Below are 24160 nucleotides of genomic sequence, written 5' to 3' on the forward strand. Positions count from 1 at the left end.
ATTCTGGCAAAGGGTGGTCGTTTGCTGCCATGGCCTTGCAGTTTCTGCTGCTATGGCCTTTCGATTGCTTTGAGATAAATTGTAATTCCTCATTGCTGTGCTTCTGCCACACCCACAGGTCTGGTCATCTGATTCAATCACTAACAATCCTGGAATGTTAGGAATGGAAATGTATTAGAAGTTGATTTTTTTTTGCTTACACAATTGCAAGCATGAGATGTGGTTAGAGTGTCAGTCCTGCTCCAGCCATGGGAGGACTCCAGCAGGACTGATGCTCCAACCATATCTTTGACTCTGCTGCAGTAAAGGAGGAATAGGAGACAGACAGCTTCCCCTGTGCCTCCTCTACCGCTTCTCTTATCTTTCATAGCCATACACATTTCATCCTTTTGCTATAGTAATACACACTTCCTTCTCACTTACAGTAAAATTGGGAATATGAGGTTATCATTCTCCAACCCCCCTCTTATTCTTTTTTTTCCTCACTCTTCTTCCCTGATACTGCTAATGGGATGGGATGCCCTCCCCATGCGGTTGATTTCCTTGGTGTGTCTGTTCACTGGAATGTGTATGTTTATATTCACGTCATTCTATAGAATGAGGAAATACTGTATTTCATGCTTACTAGTTCACTATGGAAGATGCCCAGAGAACTTTAAATGAGAGATGCATGTAAGTTTTGCTGTAGAAAAATGAATATTGAGCCAAAAAAAACAAGGGAGAGTGAGCATGCCCTGCACTTTGCTCTGAAGAAAAAGATTTGCTGAGGAAAATCTTTCTTTTTTTTTTTTTTTTTTTTTTTATTATGAGATGGAGTCTCGCTCTGTCGCCCAGGCTGGGGTGCGGTGGCGCGAACTCAGCTCACTGCATCCAGCCTACTGAGCAGAATCTTTCTATGAGGAAAATATTTACTGAGACAAGTTGTGACAATGTGATATTGTCACAATTCTACTTGTAAATGATAGGTTATCCCAACTGATCTATAAATTTCTCCTCATTAATAATTTTTATACTGATTACATGATAAAATAATATTTTGGACAGGTTGGGCTAGATAAAATATATTATTAAAATTAATTTCACATGTTTCTTTTCTACTTTTTAAAATTTGGCTACTAGAAAATTTAATATTACATGTATAGTTCCCATTATGTTTCTGTAGAAATGTATTATATACTTTACACTCTTGGTACATCTCAATTCAAACCAGCCATGTTAGAAGTACTCAGTAGCCACACATGACTAAGGGTCACCAGATTTCCCAGCACAGGTCTGGAGCTAAAGAAGTTCTGTCCTATTAAGAATAAATGAAGGTTTTATTACAGCACTTAGTAAGTTGTTATTGAGGAAAGCTAGAGTAACACCAATAAAGTAACTGGGATTGATTCTTTTTTCAAGGGGAAGAGATGTTTCACTTTGAGGTGAAACTGGTGGCTGGGTGCGGTGGCTTACCCCTGTAATCCTGGCACTTTGGGAGGCTGAGGCAGGTGGATCACTTGAGGTCAGGAGTTCGAGACCAGCCTGGCCAATATGATGAAACCGTCTCTACTAAAAATACAAGAAATTAGCCAGGTGTGGTGGCACACACCTGTAGTCCCAGCTCCTCTGGAGGCTGAAACAGGAGAATCGCTTGAACCCAGGAGGCAGAGGTTGCAGTGAGCTGAGATCATGCCACTGCACTCCAGCCTGGGCAACAGAGCAAGACTCTGTCAGAAAAAAAAAAGAAAGAAAGAAAGAAAGAAACTGGCATATCCTACTCCTGCCCCTCCCCTTAGCCAATGAAGAGCCTGCTCCTTCCTCCACCAAAAGACACACACACAAACACATGCACACACACAGTTCCTTCTCTGTTCTTTTCTCTTAATCTCCATCATCCGGACTTCCTGCCTCCCTCTGATTTAAAATATTACTTTATTCAGATATCTTTTAAATTCTTATTTCTTTGGGAAATTCTATAAAATGTTCTTTCTAAGCATCTAAGCCAGCATATGGAAAGAGTTCCATACACTTTTTAAATTGAGATATAATTCACATACCATAGTATTTACCCATTTAAAATATACCATTGTATTTACCCATTTAAAATATACCATTGAGTGGTTTTTAGCAGCGTATTCAGAGTTGTGCAGCCAGCACCACCTGATTCCTGGGCATTTTCATCACCACCACCGACTGCTTGTCATCCCCTCAAAGACCTAGACAGTCACCAGTTTCTCTCTCTGGATTTGCCTACTCTGGACATTTCATACAATGAAATTATACAATATGTGGCCTTTTGAGCCTGGCTTCTTTCGCTGATTATGTTCCCAAGATTCATCCATGTAGCATGAATCAGTATTTCATTCCCTTTCATAGCTGAGTAATATTCGATTTTATGGATATACCCTATTTTTTAATCCATGTATTAGTTGATGGACATTTGGATTTTTTGTTTGTTTTACTTTTTGACTATTATGAATAATTCGGCTGTAAACATCCATGTACAATGAAACATGCATTTTTATTTCTCTTGGGTATATACTAACATAGAATTGCAGCTATTTTCCCATAGTTACCACCCCATTTTATATTCCCAACATTGCCAACATTCATTATCATCTGGCTTTTTGATTATAGCCGAAGTGGCATCTCATTGTGGTTTTGATTCATATTTCCCTAATAACTAATGATATTGAATATTTTTTGATGTGCTTGTTGGACGTTTGTGTTTTGTGTTTTGTTTTTTGTTTTTTTGAGAAATGACTATTCGAATCATTTGCCCATTGTGTAATTGGGCTATTTGAAGCACAAAAGTTTTAACTTTTTATGACGTCCAATTTATTTTTTTATTTTGTTTTATATGTTTTTGTTGTCATAGCTAAGAAACCGTTTTATAACTGGAGGTCCCGAAGACTTACACATGTTTTCTTGTAAGAGATTTATAGTTTTAGCTTTCACATTTAGATCTTTGATCATTTGTGAGTTTATTTTTCTATGTGGTAAGGATCCAACTTTATTCTTTTCTTTTTTTTTTTTTTTTGAGGCAAGGTATCGCTCTGTCACCCAGGCTGGAATGCAGTGCAGTGGCATAATCTCAGCTCACCGTAGCCTCAACCTCCCGGGTTCAGGTGATCCTGCCACCTCAGCCTCCTGTATAACTGGGACTACAGGCAGGCACCACCACGCCTGGCTAATTTTTGAATTTTTTGTAGAAATGGGGTTTTGCTGTGTTACCGAGACTGGTCTTGAACTCCTGAGCTGAAGCAATCCACCTACCCTGGCCTCCCAAAGTGCTGGGACTAGTGCTTTTTTCACCCGACTTCCTAAGTGACCCAGACAATTATACCCCAGCTAACCCCCTAAACACCCAACCTCATATTAAACCTGAATGGTACTTTTTAGTTTCATACGCAATTCTATGATCTATTCCTAACAAAGTAGGAGGCATATTAACACTTCTGTTATCAATCCTTATCCTAGCACTCATCCCCTCACTATAGGCATGAGCCGCTGCCCCAGTTCCAACTTTATTTTTTGCATATGAATATTCAGTTCTATCACCATCGTTTCATGATAAACCTAATTTTTTTCCCATTGAATTACCTTGGCACCTCTGTATAAATTTTACCTCAAAGCGTGTCTTAGAAGGCTGTCTCCTAAATAGAGGCTAGTTGGGGAAGGAGAGCTCTCTAGGAATAAGTCTTATATTCAGCCTTCTATTTACTCTGAACAAATAGGGCTTTTAGAATTAACATGCTTTCTAATTATAATCCCTTTGGAAATGTCATTTCCTTTCTATTTTAATATACTAAAACTTTAATGACAATTTAAATTTCTTCCTATTAGTATTGATACTTAAGCATAAATCAAATAATGAAAAACAAGATTAAAAAAAACACACACACACACATTTCTAGTACTCTTTGCCATGGATACTTCTGAGTGGACTAGAGTGACATAGGTTCCCTGCCTTACTGTGACTTGTCATTATTGGAACTTTTAGGCCTTCATAACTAGAAACTAATCACAGTGTCCTTTCTGTTATTCTGTTGTTCAGGAAGCAAAACTTTGCACTCAAATAAATCCTGCTTCTCTTGCAGTCTGATAGCCACTACTCGAGCCACTCCAGTAGCAATACTCTCTCCAGCAATGCGTCGAGTGCCCACAGTGATGAGAAGTGGTACGATGGGGACCGCACAGAATCCGAACTCAACAGCTATAACTATCTGCAAGGCACCTCTGCTGACAGTGGCATTGACACCACCTCTTATGGCCCCAGCCATGGCAGCACAGCCTCCCTGGGGGCTGCCACATCATCACCTCGCTCAGGGCCAGGCAAGGAGAAAGTGGCACCCCTATGGCACAGCTCCAGTGAAGTAATCTCCATGGCAGATCGGACTTTGGAGACAGAGAGCCACGGCCTGGACCGGAAAGCAGAGTCTTCCCTGAGCTTAGACATACACAGCAAGAGCCAAGCCGGCTCGAGCCCTCTGACAAGGGAGAACAGCACCTTCAGTATAAACGATGCTGCTTCCCACACAAGGTAACCTTCCCCGCTGTCTCTCCGATGCCCAGCGCAGACTTAAGCCCAGGTCCCTGGCCTCAGCCCACTTTACTTTGCTCAATAGTGTATAAGAAAAGGTTTTTCTGCAGTGACAATTATTTTTATATGTTTAATGTCTTTTACTTGCCTTCAAAATACTTTAATCCTGCAATTTTAGTGCATTATTTTAAACTGTGAGAAAATTTTGCAGATTCATTCTTTTTTAAGTTGGATTTGATTTTTTTTTTTTTTTTTTTTAATTTTCCTGGCTACCACAATTTGAGAGGAAATTTGTAATTTTGTAATGTTGGCTTTTGGTGAGTGATAGGGAATATATACTGGGACAAGCTTTTGAAGACTACGTTTTTAAAATATTGACCATATATTTAAAAGAAAGGAGTCTTTTCTGAGTAACAGAGCATCGTTTATGATGCCAGGCACATCCTTTACATGCCTCTCTAGCCGAGAACCTCACTTACCTGATACTTTCATAGTAACTTTTTTTCAGTAATTGGCTCCTGGCAGCGATGGGTTGAGAGTAGGGGATGTCCAACACAAACGTGTAGCTAAAATTAGACACACCTTTCAGAATAGGAAAGTACACATTCCCCTGTATCCTTGGAGATCACGCCTCTAGATAAATACTGTTTGTCAATTCCTCTTGATTTGAGCCTAAAATCCCAAATGTGACAAGATCCATATAGGGAAGAAGGATTCCATCACTGTCTTTTTAGGCCTGTTAATCTGTGTGTGCTTTCTCCTTTTACCTTCAGTTGTTGTCAGTCATTGATCAATGTGTGAGAGCATCTAGCCTTGCTATCTTCTGGGTCTGTTATGATTATGACCTCAAGAAAAGTAGTAAAGGCTGGGTATGGTGGCTCGCACCTGTAATCCCAGCACTTTGGGAGGCCGAGGTGAGCAGATCACTTGAGGTCAGGAGTTTGAGACCAGTTCGGCCAACATGGTGAAACCCCATCTCTACTAAAATACAGAAATTAGCCGGGCGTGGTGGTGGGCACCTGTAATCCCAGCTACTTGGGAGGCTGAGGCAGGAGAATTGCTTGAACCCAGGAGGCAAAGGTTGCAGTGAGCCAAGATCATGCAGCTGCACTCCAACCTGGGCAACAGAGTGAGACTCTGTCTCAAAAAAAGAAAAAGAGAAAGAAAGAAAGAAATAGAGAGAGAGAAAAGAAAAGAGAAAAATAGTAGAGAGGCTTAATTTAGTTTTTATTTTTCAAATGGAAATCCAGGCCCATAATCTGTCAGTAAACCCCAGATAACCTTAAGGAGAGAGGACATCCTCTACTTAATTTCTACTTAATTTAGATTCCTTTCACTTGACCAGCTAAGTATTCCGTTTTCTCATGGAGTTTCTATCATTACTTATCATTGAGTTTCCCTTCATTTAAAATGTCAGGCCCTGTGGTATGAAGCTGAAGCCTTTCACGAGTGTTGTTTCTGTTTACTGCTACCACATTGCAGATCTCAAAATGGTGGTGATAGGTCTGGAAACTCATGGCTTCCAAGCAAAATGAAATTGGGAAAGTAGTCTCAGTATTCTTGAGTACTATGTATTCTGTTCCACAATTAAGATAGTAGATTGTTTGATGCAAATGGTGTAAGAGATGTGTTTGCCAAAGTAGAACAGGAAGTGGGCATCAGATGCCATAACCATATAGACAGAATCACACAAGACACTCGCTGGCTGTTCTTGGCACATCCCCATCTGAGTAGATTGTGCATTGACTTAGAACATTTTGCAGATCTGAATAGTTTCTCTCTGGTTTTTAAGTTTAGTTTGACTCGTATTTCTTTGGTTTTCAATCTGTCATTTTGAAAAGAGGATGCCTTTTTTTAAGAATATCTTCCATCTAAAAATATTTCTCTGGTCCAATGTGATGGCAGAAGAAAGTTGGTTATAGAGATCTTGTCTCAAATGGCATCACCATGGAGTGAGGTTGGAAAGAGCTGGGCCCCTGAAACCGAAGCACAGAATGTGTGGCTGTCCCATTATCTAACAAATCCCAGGGGATCAACAAAGCTCCCTGAAAAAAGCACCTGAGTTTGCATTATCTGAATGTGCTGACTGGAGCTGCCTGAAGGCCTCAAAGGATTACCTAATTTTCTGCTTCTAACTGGAAGAATGCAGAATCATTGAAATCATCCTTTAGAAATAACTCTCCTATTGAAAGTCAAACTTACTAGAGAAGAGAAGAATGTGGCCGTCCAGGGAGGGTGGCAGAGCTTCTCACCCACTCATTTGTTGAGTGACATTCATTTCTAGACTCTGGTAAGTAGGGATGTTTTGAGACTTTGGTATGTTGATCTTGGCAGAGTGAGTTGGATAATCAGAGCTTTAGCAGCCTGCCTTTTCTGGAGGAAAGGGGACTTAGCCACCAAATGCACATTGCTATAGAAAAACTAAAATCACAGCAAATTAGAGTGTTTGTGTCCTCAGAAGACAGGAACAGCAATTAATGTAGAGATGTCTTGACAGTGCTTAAAAGAGCTTGTACCTGGGACTCAGTGACAAAGTCTAAATTACAGTGATTAAGTTTCACTGCATCTTTCTGGCTGGGCTCCATTCCTACCTCCTCTGTCCTCTAGTTTCCCTCTTGATGATCATGCAGATTTTGTGTAGCTCCTCATGAGAGCTGCATTAATACAGGTTGGTAATTACATAGAGTTGCTATATTTAAATGTCATTACACATACTGATAACTTTCTATAACTAAAAAGGTATCACTTGCTCTAAATTATTGCTCCCTAGAATATGTCTATCTATGAAGCTTGGAAATTTAGGGAGAAAATTTATTTTATTTTATTTTTTGGTAATGGATGTTTCACTTTCAGATCTTAAAATGAACCACTAGAAAAAAAATGATTAGTGGTAAGCCTAGGAGAGGTGAAGATAGTAGTAATTTAAGGACATTCTTACCAGCAGCATTCATTTTCTTCTTAGGGTTCTTGCCTTGGCAGTAGGCAGTGCCAGTTTGTGTGGCAATCAAGGACCTCCTCAGTCAGTCCAAAATGCTCTAGTCCTGCTGACCAGTGCTGTTTCAGATGTTGGAGCTTAATTTAAGACCACACATGAGAAAGCTAAAAGCCCTACCTCAGGCTTGCACAATAGACATCTCTTCTGTAACTGACTGGCCTGACTTGTTTTGGTGTCCACGGTTGTTAGCCTGCCATTCTCCAGGTCTCAAAACTGGCTTCCTCTTGCTTCCCTAAAGCCCCCTCAGATACCTGTAGCCAATTACTACCCACTTATGTGATCACATATACCTTTTTACTGCCATCCAGTCAGTACAACACGATTTGTCACCCAATATGTTCATCCTAAGTATATTTGCATAGTCTGTGCCAACATGAACACAATAGATTGATACTCAATACATGCCAATGAGCAAATAGAAATAACTAGCTGGGCACGGTGGCAAGCGCCTATAGTCCCAGCTGCTCAGGAGACTGAGGCAGGAGGATCATTTGTGCCCAAGAGTTAGAGGTCAATCTGGGCAACACAGCAAGACACTGTCTGGAAAAAAACAAAGAAAGAGTAACTTTTCTTTTATGTTTTTTGCCTGATGACTCAATAAACCAGTTCAAAAGTTACATAAATCCTCAACTCCTGGCTCCTGGAAAACCACTATTTTGAAGGTTATTGTATGGATGCATCAGTATTCGCACAGAGCTGCAGTGCTTCTAGGGGTAGTCATGAGAGCATACATAGAGTCCTTGTGTAGCATGAAGTCTTCGTAAAGTCATGTCTACATAAAAGTTTTTAAACTCTACCAAGTATGACAAGGAAGAACTTCAGAACAGCTTCTTTGCAAATATCAGTCAGGATCTAGATATATGTTGGTCAGTGTCTGACATTATCACTGGAAGAACTGGTTAAAGACCAAGAAAAATGCCTGCCCACAGTTGTCAGCACAGTTCCATTTCATGAATGTGCTTTTTCTGGTTGACCTAATAAGTTAACTGTTCATGCCACAAAAGCTGTGTTTCTTGAGAGTTGAGGAAAAGAAAGCCTTCGCGTGTGTGGTTTACACTGAACATTAGGACTGCCTCAGGCTACTCTGGCACACTGGGCGGTCTGTGTGCCTCCGTGTATGCCCTGGTGTGTTTAAATTTTGTTCTCTGCACCCTCGTTGTCATCCTATGTATGTGAGAAATATGCCTTCCGTTTTTGTTTGGAAGTTACTTCGTTGTCTTTATCTGTAACATTTCCTTCTCTAAATCTTTTCTGCCTGGAATTTTTTTTTAAGTTACTAACAATTAATTGCCTCTCTTTTATATTTTTTCCTTAAGATGAGAATGTTATTTTTCTGAATATTATGGACTAACTCAGAATTTGAAAGTTCAACCTCTGACATAACAAAACCAGAACTTCTCTTAAGAGATGTGGTTAGCTCTATTTGCTTTAGCCTAGGTTGTGGGTATGGATCATTTTAATTGGTAGTTTTTGCTTTGTGTCACTGCACACAATGAACATTCACAATTGTGTAATATCTTGCTGTTACACAACAGAACTCCAGGTGATCTGGCCTAAGCGATCTTGCCACACCTCTTCCAGCTTTTGGGGGGTGAGTGGTTATTTTATCCAGAACCAGTTACTTTTAGTAACCTCAAAGACTGAAAACTAGAACCACCGAGGAAGAAAGTTCAAGTGAACCTTGAGAAAATGAGCCCTCTGTCAAGCCACAGATGCTTGATGCAGATCTCACTAACAACACATTTTTTTACTTTGTTCTATGAAGCAACTAATCCATTCATTCAGTTGATATAGCAAGCCCAAATTCTTCAAGTGTCATTAAATCATAAGGCCCAAAGGAATTCAGAAAGGGCAGAGAGCCCATTCTTTGTCATATGTAAAGCATTCTACCAGGATGAGAATTCATACAATTGGTTTGTTGCGGGGTGGGGGGGATGAAAAAAATAATCTCAAGAGATTTCACAGCTTTTCTCTCTCTCTCTCTGTCTTTTAAGACAGGGTCTCTCATTTTGTCACTCAAGCTAGAGTTCAGTGGTGGCCCTGTAGCTCACTATAGCCTCGACCCCCTGGGCTCAAGTGATCGTCCCGCCTCAGCCTCCTGAGTACCTAGGACTACAGGCATGCACCACCATGCTAAGCTAATTTTTAATACTTTTGTAGAGACAGGGTCTCACCATGTTGTTCAGGCTGGTCTCATACTCGTATGCTCAGGCAGTCCTCTCACCTTGGCCTCCCAAAGTGCAGGAATTACCAGCATGAGCCACTGAGCCTGGCCCACACAACTTTTCTAAATAATTTCAGTATGTAATAAGTCCTCTCCCTTTTCAATATTTAATTCCATTCCTCTAGCTACAGCTCAAATACACAATTAAGAGATAATTTTTTTTTTATGAGCTGAGTGTTTTCTCATGAAGACTTTTGACATCTAAGATTCTGAGAACATGTGGTTGGCCCTTTTTGCCTTAACCTAGTTATTGGACGTAGATTATTGACTATAAGGTGTTCATTTGCAAAAAAAGAAAGAAGGAAAATTTGGTATAGCTCTCTACCCCCAGGCAAGTTGAGAGAGGAACATAGGGAAAATAGATTTGGAACCTGAGACCCTGGTTCAAGTCTCAGTTCTACCACTGATCAGCTATGTGGCCTGTGGCCAGTTGTACCATTTCACCTGGCTTGTCCCTCATCTGTAATCTAGGAGATGGCATATTGGCCATGGAATACACCGTAGGATCTTAAGGTGCACAAATTAAACAGATACAAGCACATGGTGACAAATGAAGACGGCTTACTATTGCATCTTTCAGTTCACTGGCCAGCAAACTGCATTTCAGCAGTCAGCTTGTTCAGTCTACACAATAGAGAGCAGGTCAGAAACTAAGTGACTGATGGATAAAACCTGCAGCTGGTAATGTGCTGTGTCATACACATTAGCATAGCCTAGTACCACCAAACCAAAGTCCTGTTCCACCTACTAAATGGCTGTTTTTATATGTTTGTTGAACATAAAAAAGATTATCAAATGTATTGCAGACTGTAAATGTCATTTTAAGACCAAAGGTTTTTTGTCATTTCCTTTTGTAAACTCTTTATCACCTGCCTTAACACTTTTCTAGTGACTTTTCTTTTAACAGGCAGGTATCTCCCACAGCTCTTAGAACTACACTTTGTGTGTTTCATCCTATAATCATATTTTCTCTTCTCAAGCTTCCGGCTTTGTTTTGTTTATCCTTTTTAGATGCCAAACCTGCACATGACACTCTTCTCAGCTATGGCCAATAAAATGATAATGTTCATAGATATCTTGTTAGCTCCTTATTAAATAGCTTAGCATTACAGGCTTTTCAGCTTCTGGTCCACAATGATCCCTGAGGCTTCTGCTGCTGCATATAGCTAGCCACTCATTTCCCTATGCTGTATGTATTAGTATGCCCTTATACTGTTAAATATCTGCCTTTTATAGATGGACAATTTTTCTTTACTGCAGTCACTTGGATATCTTCTTTGTCAACTTAATCATCCCTACTTCACTTGTTTGTTTTCCCCCCAGTCCTTTGGAATTAGTGTCTTCTAAATTGTGTTCCGTACTCTATTGGATAGAGTACAGAATTGGCTAGTGCTGAACACCGTGGGAGGAGTCCTCCTTAATCATTATCCTCCACATTATCTGTCACCCAAAGGCTTGTTATTTGTACAAGCAATCACAGGAAACCCGATCAGCTCTCCTCCCCTTGGTATTAGACCAGCATTCAGCCTTTGCCCAGATTTTGCCACAGCCATTTGACAGGTGACTAATTGCTGCTCTCCGCTTCCTGAAAATATCATCTTTAGCATGCCAAGCTTGTCTGAAACCCCCTTGCCATGCCTAAATAGTAGATGACTCCAAGTTTTCCCATCAGCAGCTTTCTACAGCCCAGACAGTGGCTGGCAGATGTTTTTCACAGGATATGATGGTCTCAGTGACGATGCAGGAATTCATAATGGTCTCCTCAGGCCTCATAGGTTCAGCACTCAGGGCCTTGATTGATGACATTCAGGCTTCCCAATCCTGGGTGGCTCATCGCTTGGCAAAGTCAGCAAATAGATGTAGGTCCTCCTTGTAAAGCAGCACCCGCTGAGAGTAGCATCTTTTTTGCAGATTGGTCATCTAGCATCCCCTCCTATAAAGCTTTGCCATAGCTGGGAATGTAAAATCAACAGATTGCAGCACATGTGGTCCATGGTTTCATTTGAGCGTCAGGTCAAGATAAGAAGTTTGGACAGATTCAGGCTGTCCCAGATCCTCGGTGACCTCATTGCCTCTTTCTTTCTTTCTTTCTTTCTTTCTTTCTTTCTTTCTTTCTTTCTTTTCTTTTCTTTCTTTCTTTTCTTTCTTTTCTTTCTTTCTTTTTCTTTCTTTCTTTCTTTCTCTCTCTTTCTTCCTTTCTTTCTTTTTCTTTCTTTCTTTCTCTCTCTCTTTTCTTTCTTTCTTTCTTTCTTTCTGTCTGTCTGTCTGTCTGTCTTTCTTTCTTTCTTTTTGAAACAGTCTCGCTCTGTCGCCATGCTGGAGTGCAGTAGCGTGATCTTGTCTCACTGCAACCTTTGCCTCCTAGGTTCAAGCAATTCCCCTGCCTCAGCCTCCCAGCCTCCCGAGTAGCTCGGACTACAGGTGCATGCCATCACACCTGGCTAATTTTTTGTATTTTAGTAGAGAGGGGTTTCACCTCGTTGGCCAGGATGGTCTTGATCTCCTGACCTCGTGATCTGCCCACCTCGGCCTCCCAAAGTACTGGGATTACAGGTATGAGCCACTGCACCCGGCCTCTTTTACATGGGGTATCATGTACTTGTGTATCCTCTCTTCCTTTTCAAAATTAACATCCTGACATGGCCAAACAGAATCTAAGGTTGTTCCTTTTTAGGAAAGGAGAAATGCCCTATAGCTTATAGAAAAATTAAAGTTAGTAGTTTCTTCATGTAGAATTTAGAGACACCTTGAGTACATTTCTAGTGATTCCAATTTGACCATACTCAGTTAAACTCACTTCTTATACATTGAGAGAAGTATAGATATTGCAGTTATTATTTCCTGTTATATCTAATGCTTTTTTGTTAGATATTATTGGTTCATTCCCTTCTTATGTAATTCCTATGAAGAGATTTAACTCTCTGAGTAAAATGAAATTGAAACCTATTAAATTAACATGAAATTTCCAGGATAATGAAAGGGCCCAGTCACACAGCTCCCCTTAAAAAGTATGAAGCTGATAGCTTCATGTTAGTTGTATTGTAATTTAATCCACGTCAGAGATTCTTAGGCGAAGTGCATAGGTGCACATCCCTTGATGCAGTCTCAGGCCAGTGGGTCGGTCGGTCAGCTGCAAGGAGCCCACCCACAGCTGTGCCCAGAGACAGACTCATTTTAGAGTGGGAGGAGTTGAGGGGCTAATGCAGTATTTCTTCAACCCAAAAAAACATGAGAATACTTTGGAAGTGTGTTAAAATACAGATTTCTGGGGCTCCGGAAGATATAACACAAGCCCAGGATTCCCCAGTTGCATCAGTACATACAGGTGGCCACGTTCTGTGGCCTGAGAAACACTGCTACCATGACTTCACCTTCTTCATCTAGACAATATGGAACTGGATTTTGACCGTCATAACAGTGTGTATAATTCAGCTGGATGTGAGTGAGCAGTAGGCCTCAGCTGCTGTGAACACTTGGAGGATATTTTACCTAATCTTCCAGGCATCATTCCTCCTTTACTAAATTAAGTATCTAGGATTGGAACACAAGAAAGTATGCTTTAGAAGAGCTCCCAGGTGATGCTGACAGGCCCACTGAATTAGAGGCCATGTGTACGAAAGTGCACAATGTCATGCTCTGAGTTGTGTGCGTTAAAGAAGAAAGCCATACCGGTGGATTGTTCATTTGTTTCTCTCATACCTTTGTGCTTAAATCTAATCAATTGTTAAGTGGGGCTGTCTCAGTTATAACCACTAGTGAAAAGAAGTGCACTGGCATTTCACACCTGGGAGCTAGCGTCAGCCCATTGTGTTCATAGATAAAACCGGAATTGGGGTTGATCTTATTTAACCAGTTATCCTTTTAAGAATACATGTGTAAGCCAGGTGTGGCAATGCGCACTTGTAGTCCTGACTACTTGGCGGGCTAAGGTGGAAGGATCCCTTGAGCCCAGGAGTCTGAGGCTATAGTGAGCTATGGTTGCACCACTGCACTCTAGCCTGAGCGACGGAGCAAGACCCTGTCTCAAAAACAAAAATTAAGAAAATCATAGCTTTATTTTGTCTGTTTTGGGACTGAATATAAATGGAATCATACTATGTGTATTAATTTGTGTCCTGCGTCTTTAAGTCAACATTATGTTGCTAAGCTTTATCCATGTGTTGCAGGTAACATTAGCTTATCCCCATTGCTATATTATATTTACAGTGTGAGAATATAGCGGCTTATTTATCCACTCTACTGTTGATGAATATTTGGATTGTTTCCAATTTGGGATATTCAGAATCTTTGTTTTTTCTTTTTCCTCTTCTTTTATTTTTTTGAGATAGAGTCTCATTTTGTCACCCAGGCTGGAGTATAGTGGTGTGAACTTGGCTCACTGCGGCCTCGACATCCTGAGCTTCAGCAATCCTCCCACCTCAGCCCCCCAAGTAGCTGGGTCTACAGGCACACACCACCACACCTGGCTGATTTTTTTATTTTTTATAGAAACAGGGTTTTGCCATGTTGCCCAGGCTAGTCTCAAACTCCTGAGCTCAAGTAATCTGTCCACCTCAGCCTCCCAAAGTGCTGGCATTGCAGGTGTGAGTCACTGCACCCAGCCGATACTAAGAATTCTTGTACATGTCCTTTGGTACACAGACATATGTGTTTCTTTTGAGTTTCTAGGAATACAATAGCCATGTCAAGAATATACGTATGTTCAACTTAGTAGAGCCTCTGAACTAGTTTTCCAAAGTGGTGGTAACAAGTAGCACTCCAGCCAGCAGTGTATGAGAGCTCTAGTGCTTCACATCCTTTCTGGCACTTGATATTATAAGTCTTTTTAATGTAGCCATTCTGGTAGGTGTGTAGTGGTCCTTCATTGTGGTTTTAATTTGCATTTTCCTGGTAACTGATGATGTTGAGCACCAGTGTTTATTGATCTAGGCTCCCTGGAACTTCTGCCTCGCAGGTTCAAGCGATTCTCCTGGCTTAGCCTCCCAAGTAGCTGGGACTACAGGTATGTGCCACCACACCCAGCTATTTTTGTGTTTTTAGTAAAGACAGGGTTTCATCATGTTGGCCAGGCTGGTCTCAAATTCCTGACCTCAGGTGATCTGCCCGCCTCAGCCCCCAAAGTCGTGGGATTACGGGCATGAGACACTGCACCTGGCCTATTGTGGGACTTTTTAATATCAAAATAGTTTCAGATTTACAGAAAAGTTGCAAAGACAGAGTTCGCATAAACCCCTCACCAAGTTTCCCCTGTTGGCGTCATCTTACATTAGTGTAGTACATTTGTTATAGCTTGAGAATCAGTATTCCTTCAGCACTTTAAGTATGTTATCCCACACTCTGTGGGCCTATAAGGTTTCCACCAAGTAGTTTGCTGCCAGATGTATTGGAGCTCCTTTTTGTGTTATTTGCTTCTTTTTTCTTGCTGCTTTCAGATATCCTTTCTTTATCCTTGACCTTTGAGAGTTTGATTAATATATGCTTGAAGTAGTGTTATTTGGGTTGGACCCTTTTGGAGTTCTGTGACCTTCTTGTACCTGGGTATTTATATCTTTCTCCAGGTTTGGAAATGTTCATTATTCTTTTGAATAAACTTTGTGCCCCGATCTCTTTCTCTCTCTACATCCTCTTTAGGGCCAATAACTCTTAGGTTTACCCCTTTGACAGTACGGGCACGGTGACTCACGCTTGTAATCCTTATCTTTTTGTGAGGCCAAGGCTGGCAGATCACCTGAGGTCAGGAGTTTGAGACCATCTTGGCCAACATGGTGAAACCCTGTCTCCACTAAAAATACAAAAATTAGCCGGGCGTGGTGGCAGGTGCCTGTAATCACAGCTACTTAGGAGGCTGAAGCAGAAAACCTGGCAGCGGAGATTGCAGTGAGCCAAGATAGTGCCACTGCACTCCAGCCTGGGTGGAGACTCTCAAAAAAAAAAAAAAGAAAAGAAAAACAAATTTACCCATTTGAGTCTATTTTCTAGCTCTTGTAGGCATGTTTCATTCTTTTTTATTCTTTTTTCTTTTTTCTCCTGTGACTGTGTATTTTCATGTAGCCTGTCTTTGAGCTCACTAGTTCTTCCTTCTGCTTGATCAATTCCACTGTTGAGAAGCTGGTACATTTTTCAGTTTGTCAATTCAATTTTTCAACTCCAGAAATTCTGCTTGATTTTTAAATTACTATTTCCATCTCTTTGTTAAATTTTTGATAGAATTCAGAATTCCTTCTCTGTGATATCTTGAAGTTTATTGAACTTGCTTAAGGACAGGTATTTTGAATTCTCTGTCTGAATTCTGCGTCACTCTGGGATTGATCACTGGTGCCTTATTTGGTTCATTTGATGGAGTTATGTCTTCCTGGATGTTCCTGATGCCTGTGTACATTCATCAGTGTCTGGGCATTGAAGAGTTAGGTATTTATTCCAATTTTGGCAGCCTGGGCTTGTTTATACTGGTTCTTCCGGAGAAGGCTTTCCATGTATTCAGATAGGACTATTGTGATCTAAGCTTGTGATCACTGTAGATGTATCAGCACCAGGGGGCGCCCTCAGTCCAGGAACGCTTTAACTCTCACCAACTCCAAGAGGCGCTGCCTTGATGGGTTTGGGCAAAATAAGGGAGAATTCTCTGGGTTGCTAAGCAATGTCTCTTCTCTCTTCCCTCTCAGAAGTAGTCTCTCTCTGTGCTGGGTTGCCTGGAGTTGGGGAAGGTGATTCAAGCACTCCCATGGCCACCACAGCTGGCACTGCACGGGGTCAGACCTGAAGATAGCACGGTATTGGGTGGCGGAACCAGCTGGGACTCAGCTTCCTCCCTCTGGCTGAGAATTCCCCTCTGACCCAGAGCAGGTCTAAATGCTCTGTCCGTGGGAGCCAGCAGAATTCTGCTCAGTGTTGTGCTCTGCTGAGACAGGCCAGCAGTGAGTTCCGATGCAAAGTCCCACACCCTCTCCCTCCCTGATGTGCACAGATTCTCTCTCCAAGCTGCTGTGCCAGGGTGGGGGAGGGGGCGTAGGCGATGCAGGATCATCTTTACCACCCTCTTCAGTGACTCTTTCCCCTTGATATGATGTGACAAGCAGGTACTGTGATCGCTCACCTGATTTTGGATTCTTATGAAGGCGCTTTATTGTGTGGATAGTTGTTCAAGTTGGTGTTCCTGTGGAGGGACAGTTGTTAGAGGGTTCTATTCAGTTATCTTCCTCCCCAAGTCAATGTTGATACAGTATTATTAACTAAAGTCCATACTTTATTTAGGTCAGGACCATTCGTTTTTGGCAAATGAAAGTGCCATTGAGGAATGCTTTGGGACCACATACTATTAATTAAACCTCAAGTAAAAATAACTGAAAGTCTGTTGTAGCAAGAGTCAGCCATCTTTGGTTTCACCCCATGCTGGAGAACTCAGAAAGGCTCAAATAGTGTGGTCCTGTGAGACCACTGGGCAGGAAGTATGAAAATCCTACAGTTAAAGGCCTTCTACGTTTATATGAGTTTTAGTTAACTAAAACTCTCATACCTTATTTTGAAAATCCTGCCTTTTTCTGTTCTGGAATTCTTGAAACCCCTAAATTTTGGACTCTTTAGTCATGTAGACTTTAGTTTTATTATCTTTTTTATTTTTGAGATGGAGTCTCTCTCTGTCACCCAGACTGGAGTGCAGTGGTGCAATCTTGGCTCACCACAACTTCTACTTCCCAGGTTCAAGTGATTCTCCTGCCTCAGCTTCCTGAGTAGTTGGGATTACAGGCACACACCACCATGCCCAGATAATTTTTGTATTTTTTTAGAGACGGGATTTCGCCATGTTGGTCAGACTGGTCTCAAACTCGTGACCTTAGATGATCCGCCTACCTCGGCCTTCCAAAGTGCTAGGATTAAGGCATAAGCCACCGCACCCAGCCCTAGTTTTGTAATCTTTAACTGATGTTTCAAATATATTGATGAGCAGGCTCCAGAGCCAATATGAATGCCAGCTGCCATGGGGAGGGAGCGCTCACTGTGCCCACTGGCCTTGGATGTGAGTCTGAAGAGCCATAGCCCTGTCAGTCTCCTCTCCCCTCCCCAGCTTGGTCCTAGAGAGCATCACCAAAATCCCTAGTTGTGAAGAAAGCAAGACAGAGGCATGGAGATGGTAGACCTCTTGCTTCTCTTTCTCCTGTCTCTTGCCACTGCCAAACTTCTGTGACAAACTTCAGTGGTGCCAGTGTGTTTGAAAGTGTCCCTGACAGTCTTAAGTATTTTTACTTTTTAAAGTGCAGACGAAGCACTAGTAGCCATCTGTCATTTTGAGAGCAGACATTTAAATTATAGTGAGAAAGCCAGGAAGGCCAGCCAGCCATCGCTGTTAATAGTTCATGAAAAATTCACTGTTGTTCAACCCAGCCATCACCCGTACCCCGGGCAACACTTTCATAGCTGACATAATGATCCTGAGATACACGTCTTTGCCCTGCTTCTCCTCAGTACCATGAGCTCCCGACACTCTGCCAGCCCAGTGGTTTTCACCAGTGCCCGAAGTTCACCTAAAGAAGAGCTTCATCCAGCCGCCCCCTCACAGCTCGCACCGTCCTTCTCCTCCTCCTCCTCCTCCTCCTCTGGTCCTAGGAGTTTTTACCCTCGCCAGGGCGCTACTAGCAAGTACCTAATTGGATGGAAAAAACCTGAAGGAACCATAAACTCCGTGGGATTTATGGACACGAGAAAGTAAGAGTTATTTTGCTTCCCTTGCTGGTGGCTTGCTTTTAACATGATGGAGAATAGAAAGCCTTGGAGTAATCTCTTAAAACAAAAGAGACCAGGCTAGGGGGTTGGGAGGAGTTGGTCTGTTGGTGGGATTATTATGTTTTTTCGTAAGTAATATTTTCTTAAATTATTTCTCTGCCTCGTTCCTTAAACAAGATGTATTGCAAAATGTTAGGATTTGAGAATCTTAGATCTCAAAAGGAGTGTGTTTGAAGGATACACTTCAGAATAATTGCCCCTCTGGTGCTAAGACCATACTAGTCCCTTTGATTATATTAATCACAGCCTTCCCATGTAGTTCTTAACTAGGCCAGTAGGCACCAGAGGGAATATTAGAAAGTGAGTGAGTACCCCTGAAAATAAAGGACTTTTTGACAAGGTAGTACAGCAAAACATTAAATGATTCATTCAATTATTTTGTTTTCATTTGTGCAAAGGTTGCATTTTGGATGTATACCTTGTGGTCTTTTAGTAAACCTGTTGCTAATTTTGGCTTAGAAAAACTAATAGCTTTCTTGAAAAGAGTGACTTATTCATCAGATTTTATTTTGTGTTTCAAATTGGTTTTATTTCTTCAGTAAGCGTTTATATGAGTAGATTCTGATATAAGCAGAAGTAATTATCTGTTTCTCCACATAATATTTCTCTATTGACTTACATTCTTTAGAACCTATCGTGCCCTTGAGCCAACCTTGTTGAGTTGGTATCTATCATCTCTTCCCTTTTTTTCCAGGCGTCATCAGAGTGATGGCAATGAAATAGCCCACACCAGGCTGCGTGCCTCAACCAGAGACCTCCGGGCATCTCCTAAGCCAACCTCCAAGTCCACCATTGAAGAAGATCTAAAGAAACTAATCGACCTTGAAAGCCCAACTCCTGAATCACAGAAGAGTTTTAAGGTACAAGACAGAGCTCAGGGTAGATGGCAATTAGAAACAAGCCAGACATGATGGGGCTGTTAACCGTAGTCACGCTTTCCAGAAAGTGTCGGTTACTGGCTGCTCTTCACTGAGTCTCACTTCCTGCTATCATCCCATTTCCCTAATAACTGGTCCACAGTGTTTGACAATGCTCTGTCCTTGCAGCCACGTCTCATTAGTCATGGTTTCTATTAACATGGTCCTACCCCTACAGCTGTTTATTCTTCTGCTGTATCCTGCTCAGAGTGCATGATTCCCTTAACATCACTTAGGCGATATGACTTCTTGGAAACTGTGCAGAGACACCTGTGGCTCCTATGGAAAGCTAGAACATTTTCCACAAGGGTTTTACTGTCTTCTGTCCAGAGGGTCCTCCTCTTCTCAGAAATGGCCCCGTTTGCTCCTGACCCTGTCCAGCAAACCTACTGGCCACATACGGTATTCTCTTCACTCAGAGAAACTGCCTGATAGACAGTCACTCTCATCGCCACACCCCCAAAAGTAAACGTGCAGCTGCTGCTTCAGTCCAGCAATCTAAGTCTACCCACACACCTTCAGAACTTTCCAAACTCTCTTGACTTCATAAAGCCTTCTATTTTATCTCAGAATTCCAGACTGTAAATGTCTTCTCTAAAACCCAGTCTCTCTGCACCAAGTCCTGATTACCTGTCCAGCGTGTATGTTTGTGTGTCACCTAGACCTTTATGTGACCACGTGGAAAGGTTTGTGTACTTGTCTCAGCTTGTAGGACCTTTGGAAACTCACTTAAGGCTCTCTCCTTTCTTGTTCTATAAAGTGTGGAGTCTAACACCCCTGAGGATTGGAATAGGTGTTTATTGAGCTGGGCCTGAATTTATGTCACTCTGAGTATAGGTATTTCTGTCTGAGGTCTTCTGGGTCTCCTAGCAGAAGGGAGTGCACCCCCAGAAAGGTTATGGCTGCAAACGTTGAAGTTTTCTGTTCTCTAGGTTCTTAGGTGGATGATTTGTAGTCTATTTGAAGAGACTAGAAAGCTTTAAGAAGGACCTTGAGAATTGAATTGATTGAAGTGGAAGCTAGAATATTTCCTAAACCACACACCAGCTTCATGCTGTGATCAGAGTGCAAGAGGCATGGCGGGTGGAGCAGCTGTGTGGGGCTGTCGCCCTCAGGCTTCCCCAGCACCATGTGTCTGTGTGTATGTGTGTGTGTGTGTGTGTGTGTGTGTGTGTGTGTGTGTGTGTGTGTGCGCGCGCGCGCGCGCGCGCATCTCCCCAGACAAACCAGATAAACCCCCAAACCTAAAAACTCAACATTGATAGGAACTGAATGTACCCCCAAGGACCACTCTAGAGTTTCGTCGAGAAATAAATGATTTCTTAACATGATTTATGTTAATAAATCATTGTACAGATGTAGCCACTCTTGATTTCTGTAATTTCCGTCTCATAAGCCAGCACTTAACAGTTCTGACTCATCATTCAGGGCACAAATGGTTTCCTTAGCAACCTTGCAAAAGATAGTGCTTGAAACTTCTTTCTTTATCCATCAAAACCCAAAGAGGTATATTAAAATGTTTCAGTACCAGTTTCAAAATAAAAATTATTTCAGATTTTTCTTTTGAGGTTAAAGGGAAATAAAACCTGCCCTGAGTGGAGTTTTTCTTCCAACTCCTAGTTTAACATTTTTGGCAAGGGGCAAGCTCGGAGCCTTCATTCTTTTGATTTACTTACGCAGTAGAAATAATTGAAGGCAAATGTTTGATTTTGTCCTTATTCCAGGTCTTGGCTTTTATTTCCAAAATGAATTACTTTAGCATTCCTATTTGAAACAGGAGTGTGCTTTCTTTATGTTGTGACTGTATTACTGTGAGACTCTGTGAAGAAAGTGCTTGTGCTGGCTAAACCATCACAGTGAGCAAGAACTGGGAATAGGCTCAGGTTTTCTCTCTCCAGTTTCATCTTATTTGAGCAGGTTTAGTTTCAGATGAGTTAGCTTAGCTCCCTTTGTCTTCTGAGAGTCGTCATCTGAATGATGGAGGCTCTGCTGTGTCAGTAAGGCTGGCATGCCCTTGATAGGTCTTCCAGGCCACTCCTGGCTCAAGGCTCCAAACCACTGCCTCAGACTTCAGGATACTAGGTGTCATGGCCAGCTTTGGGCTGTGACACTCCGAAGCCACTCTTGTGCCACATTGGTTTTCCTGGATAGCCAGTGCTACCTATGAGCTTTTGTTAATATTGAGTGGCAGGGTCACTCCCAGTCTCATTTGCCAGGAGAGCAAGGACCTCAAGAACAGTGGCAGAGCTGCAGCACTCTAAGAAACCTCACTGGCAAGCAGAGATGGGATAACCTTATTTTCCCCAAGGGTGGCATACAGTCTGACAAGTGAACAGACAGTTGTTCTGTGCCAGTGCTCTCAGGTATATACCAAAGGAGGAGGCTTCATGTGGCTCCAGTATTTAGGAGAAGCTTCTTGTCAGTGCAGGTGACACATGTCACTAATAACCAGGGGCACTGAAAAGAATGAGAGAACAGGAGACTGGCATGAAGCAAAACGTCACTTCTCCAGGCCCCGTTCCTCAACTGTGAGATAGAGGACCAGAGGAGATCAGTGGTGCCCAACCAGTCTTAAAGCTCAGGAAGCCTTTTTTTTTTTTTTAATCACACATGGAACCCCATTATATAGAATTCAGACAGCAGAGTTTCTCTTATGGGAGGGATGGGATGGCCTGGACTCCTGGGTCCCACTTGAACCTCTCCATAGCAGTGGCGCTATAAGGAACCTTTAGGGCCTCCTTGGAGCACAAGTTAGAACCAGCCCCCTTCTCGAATGTCCTCTGAAATCCCTTCCAGGTGTGATCCCACTTCCAGTGCCATCCCACTCCACTATGATTCTTTCCCAAGGGCTGGTAACACCGGGCAGCGCTCCTGAGCGATCCCAGGTACAACCTGCAAGGCAGGCAGGGGCTGCTCTTGGGAAGCAGATAGTTCTGTAAACCTTTAAGACTGAAGTTGAAGAGGATGGGGCGAGGGGCCATCCCAACATTCTCGGACAAGGCTGTGTTCTCCTACCTTTTAATGAATGAGCAGAACACCTTTGGGGTAGGTTGCTTCCTCTGCTTCCTGCCCTGCCTCCCTTCAGTGCAGGGTGTTTTAGCTTTTCACAGGGCACACTGCTTAAAGAAGCTCTTCAAGGTAGCTGTTCATGGCCTTGAAGCATATTAACGTTTCCCAAAGAGGCTGAAACTAGAATTGGCGGAGGATTTCACACCTGTAAAACTGTCAGGGTGGGGATACTGGAAAGGAAATCCCTTTACTAAAACCAGGGGTGCTGAAAACTATTTAGCAGCAGTTTTTCCATACCGAAATCTGAGATCTGACCTGGCAGGCAGGAGCCTTATGTGATAGTCCTAGAATGTTGCAGGTGGAGATGTTTTTTTGGTTTTGGTTTTAATCTGGTTTTATTTTTTAAGAAAATTACAGTTAGCAAGCCATATAATGGCTCTAATGCTCACTCTTCTCCACAAAAAGAGAAGGGAAATTGTCACTTTCATTCCAAGTTCTCTCTCTCAAAGCATTTATCACAGCAATTTAGTTTCTAGACAAGTACATATGTACTTTGGATTTAATTCATCATGAATTTTTTTAAAGTGAACATAATTTTTACCCAGTTGGTCACACCTTGGATGTATTAACAATGTGTTTGATTAATAATCTTTTGGTATTTATGCAGCAGCTGTGCATACCACATTGAGGGTAGCTTGGACCTGGTTCACCCCTGGCTAGTTGAGTGGAAGCATGGTAGGCCCTGTGTATCCACTGTGTATTTCAGCCCACTAAATGGAGCATTTGCTAAATCATTCTCTGTCTGCCCCTTCAAAGTATCATGGGAAGTCCCAGGGTGGCTTTCAACCAGTGGTGACAGCCTCCTCACGTCTTTACCTGTTCTCCACATCATTTTCCCTATCGACGCAGACAGTGGCCCAAGAGGAACTGAATCAGAATGACTTTATTGTTCATGGGTCAAACGTTCTGTTGCCTTTCAGGTTGCTATTTTTAATGTGTCTGCTGTTCTCAGTGCAAGGGATTCTCAGAAGCTTGCTATTTGCAGAAAAAATCTCAAGTAAAATCAGATTTGGTCACAAAGGCAAAAGATGTCAATAAGAGATACATCTGGAACTATTTGTCACGTATAAATAAATATATAGTTATTTGTTATTTATAAAGATGACTTCCCTATTCTTTCTTTATTTTTTGAGACAGAGTCTCACTCTGTTGCCCAGGCTGGAGGTCAGTGGCGCAGTCATGGCTCACAGCAACCTCCGCCTCCTGGGTTCAAGCGATTTTCCTGTCTCAGCCCCCAAGTAGCTGGGATTACAGGTGCACACCACCACGGCTGGGTAATTTTTGCATTTTTAGTAGAGATGGGGTTTCACCATGTTGGCCAGGCTGGTCTTGAACTCCTGACCTCAAGTGATCTGCCCACCTTGACCTCCCAAAGTGCTAGGATTACAGGCATGAGCCACCATGCCCAGCCTACCCTATTCTTACTTCATGAATAGAAATGCATCTTCAAAAAATAAACTTTCTCCAAAACTCATGAAATGTATCTACCTTGATAGATTCAGTTGGTATAAGTTAGTAATCAAGAGCTACCTGCTATGTGAGTTAAAATATTTTGATGATCAAATACCCTTGTTGCCCAGCAAGCGTGTTATCATCTGACAAGCTTATCAGGACACCCTCCTAGCACTGTGGCTCTCTGTTCCCCCAGGGGCCAT

General features: G+C 42.1%; 1 protein-coding gene across 50 annotated transcripts in view; it reads left to right on the forward strand.

Annotated features, from left to right (window-relative positions):
• The window catches only part of SIPA1L1 (signal induced proliferation associated 1 like 1), a 409504-nt gene that overhangs the window by 375657 nt on the left and 9687 nt on the right, over window positions 1–24160 (forward strand). For all 50 annotated transcript variants that reach the window (XM_065548978.1, XM_073997672.1, XM_073997682.1 and 47 more), the window contains 3 exons: window positions 4080–4522; window positions 18202–18441; window positions 19214–19379. In XM_065548978.1, the coding sequence (XP_065405050.1) occupies window positions 4080–4522; window positions 18202–18441; window positions 19214–19379 (849 nt within the window). The remainder of the gene's footprint in view (window positions 1–4079; window positions 4523–18201; window positions 18442–19213; window positions 19380–24160) is intronic.

The sequence above is a fragment of the Macaca fascicularis genome, chromosome 7 (genome assembly GCF_037993035.2).
Source record: "Macaca fascicularis isolate 582-1 chromosome 7, T2T-MFA8v1.1".
Lineage (NCBI taxonomy): Eukaryota > Metazoa > Chordata > Mammalia > Primates > Cercopithecidae > Macaca > Macaca fascicularis.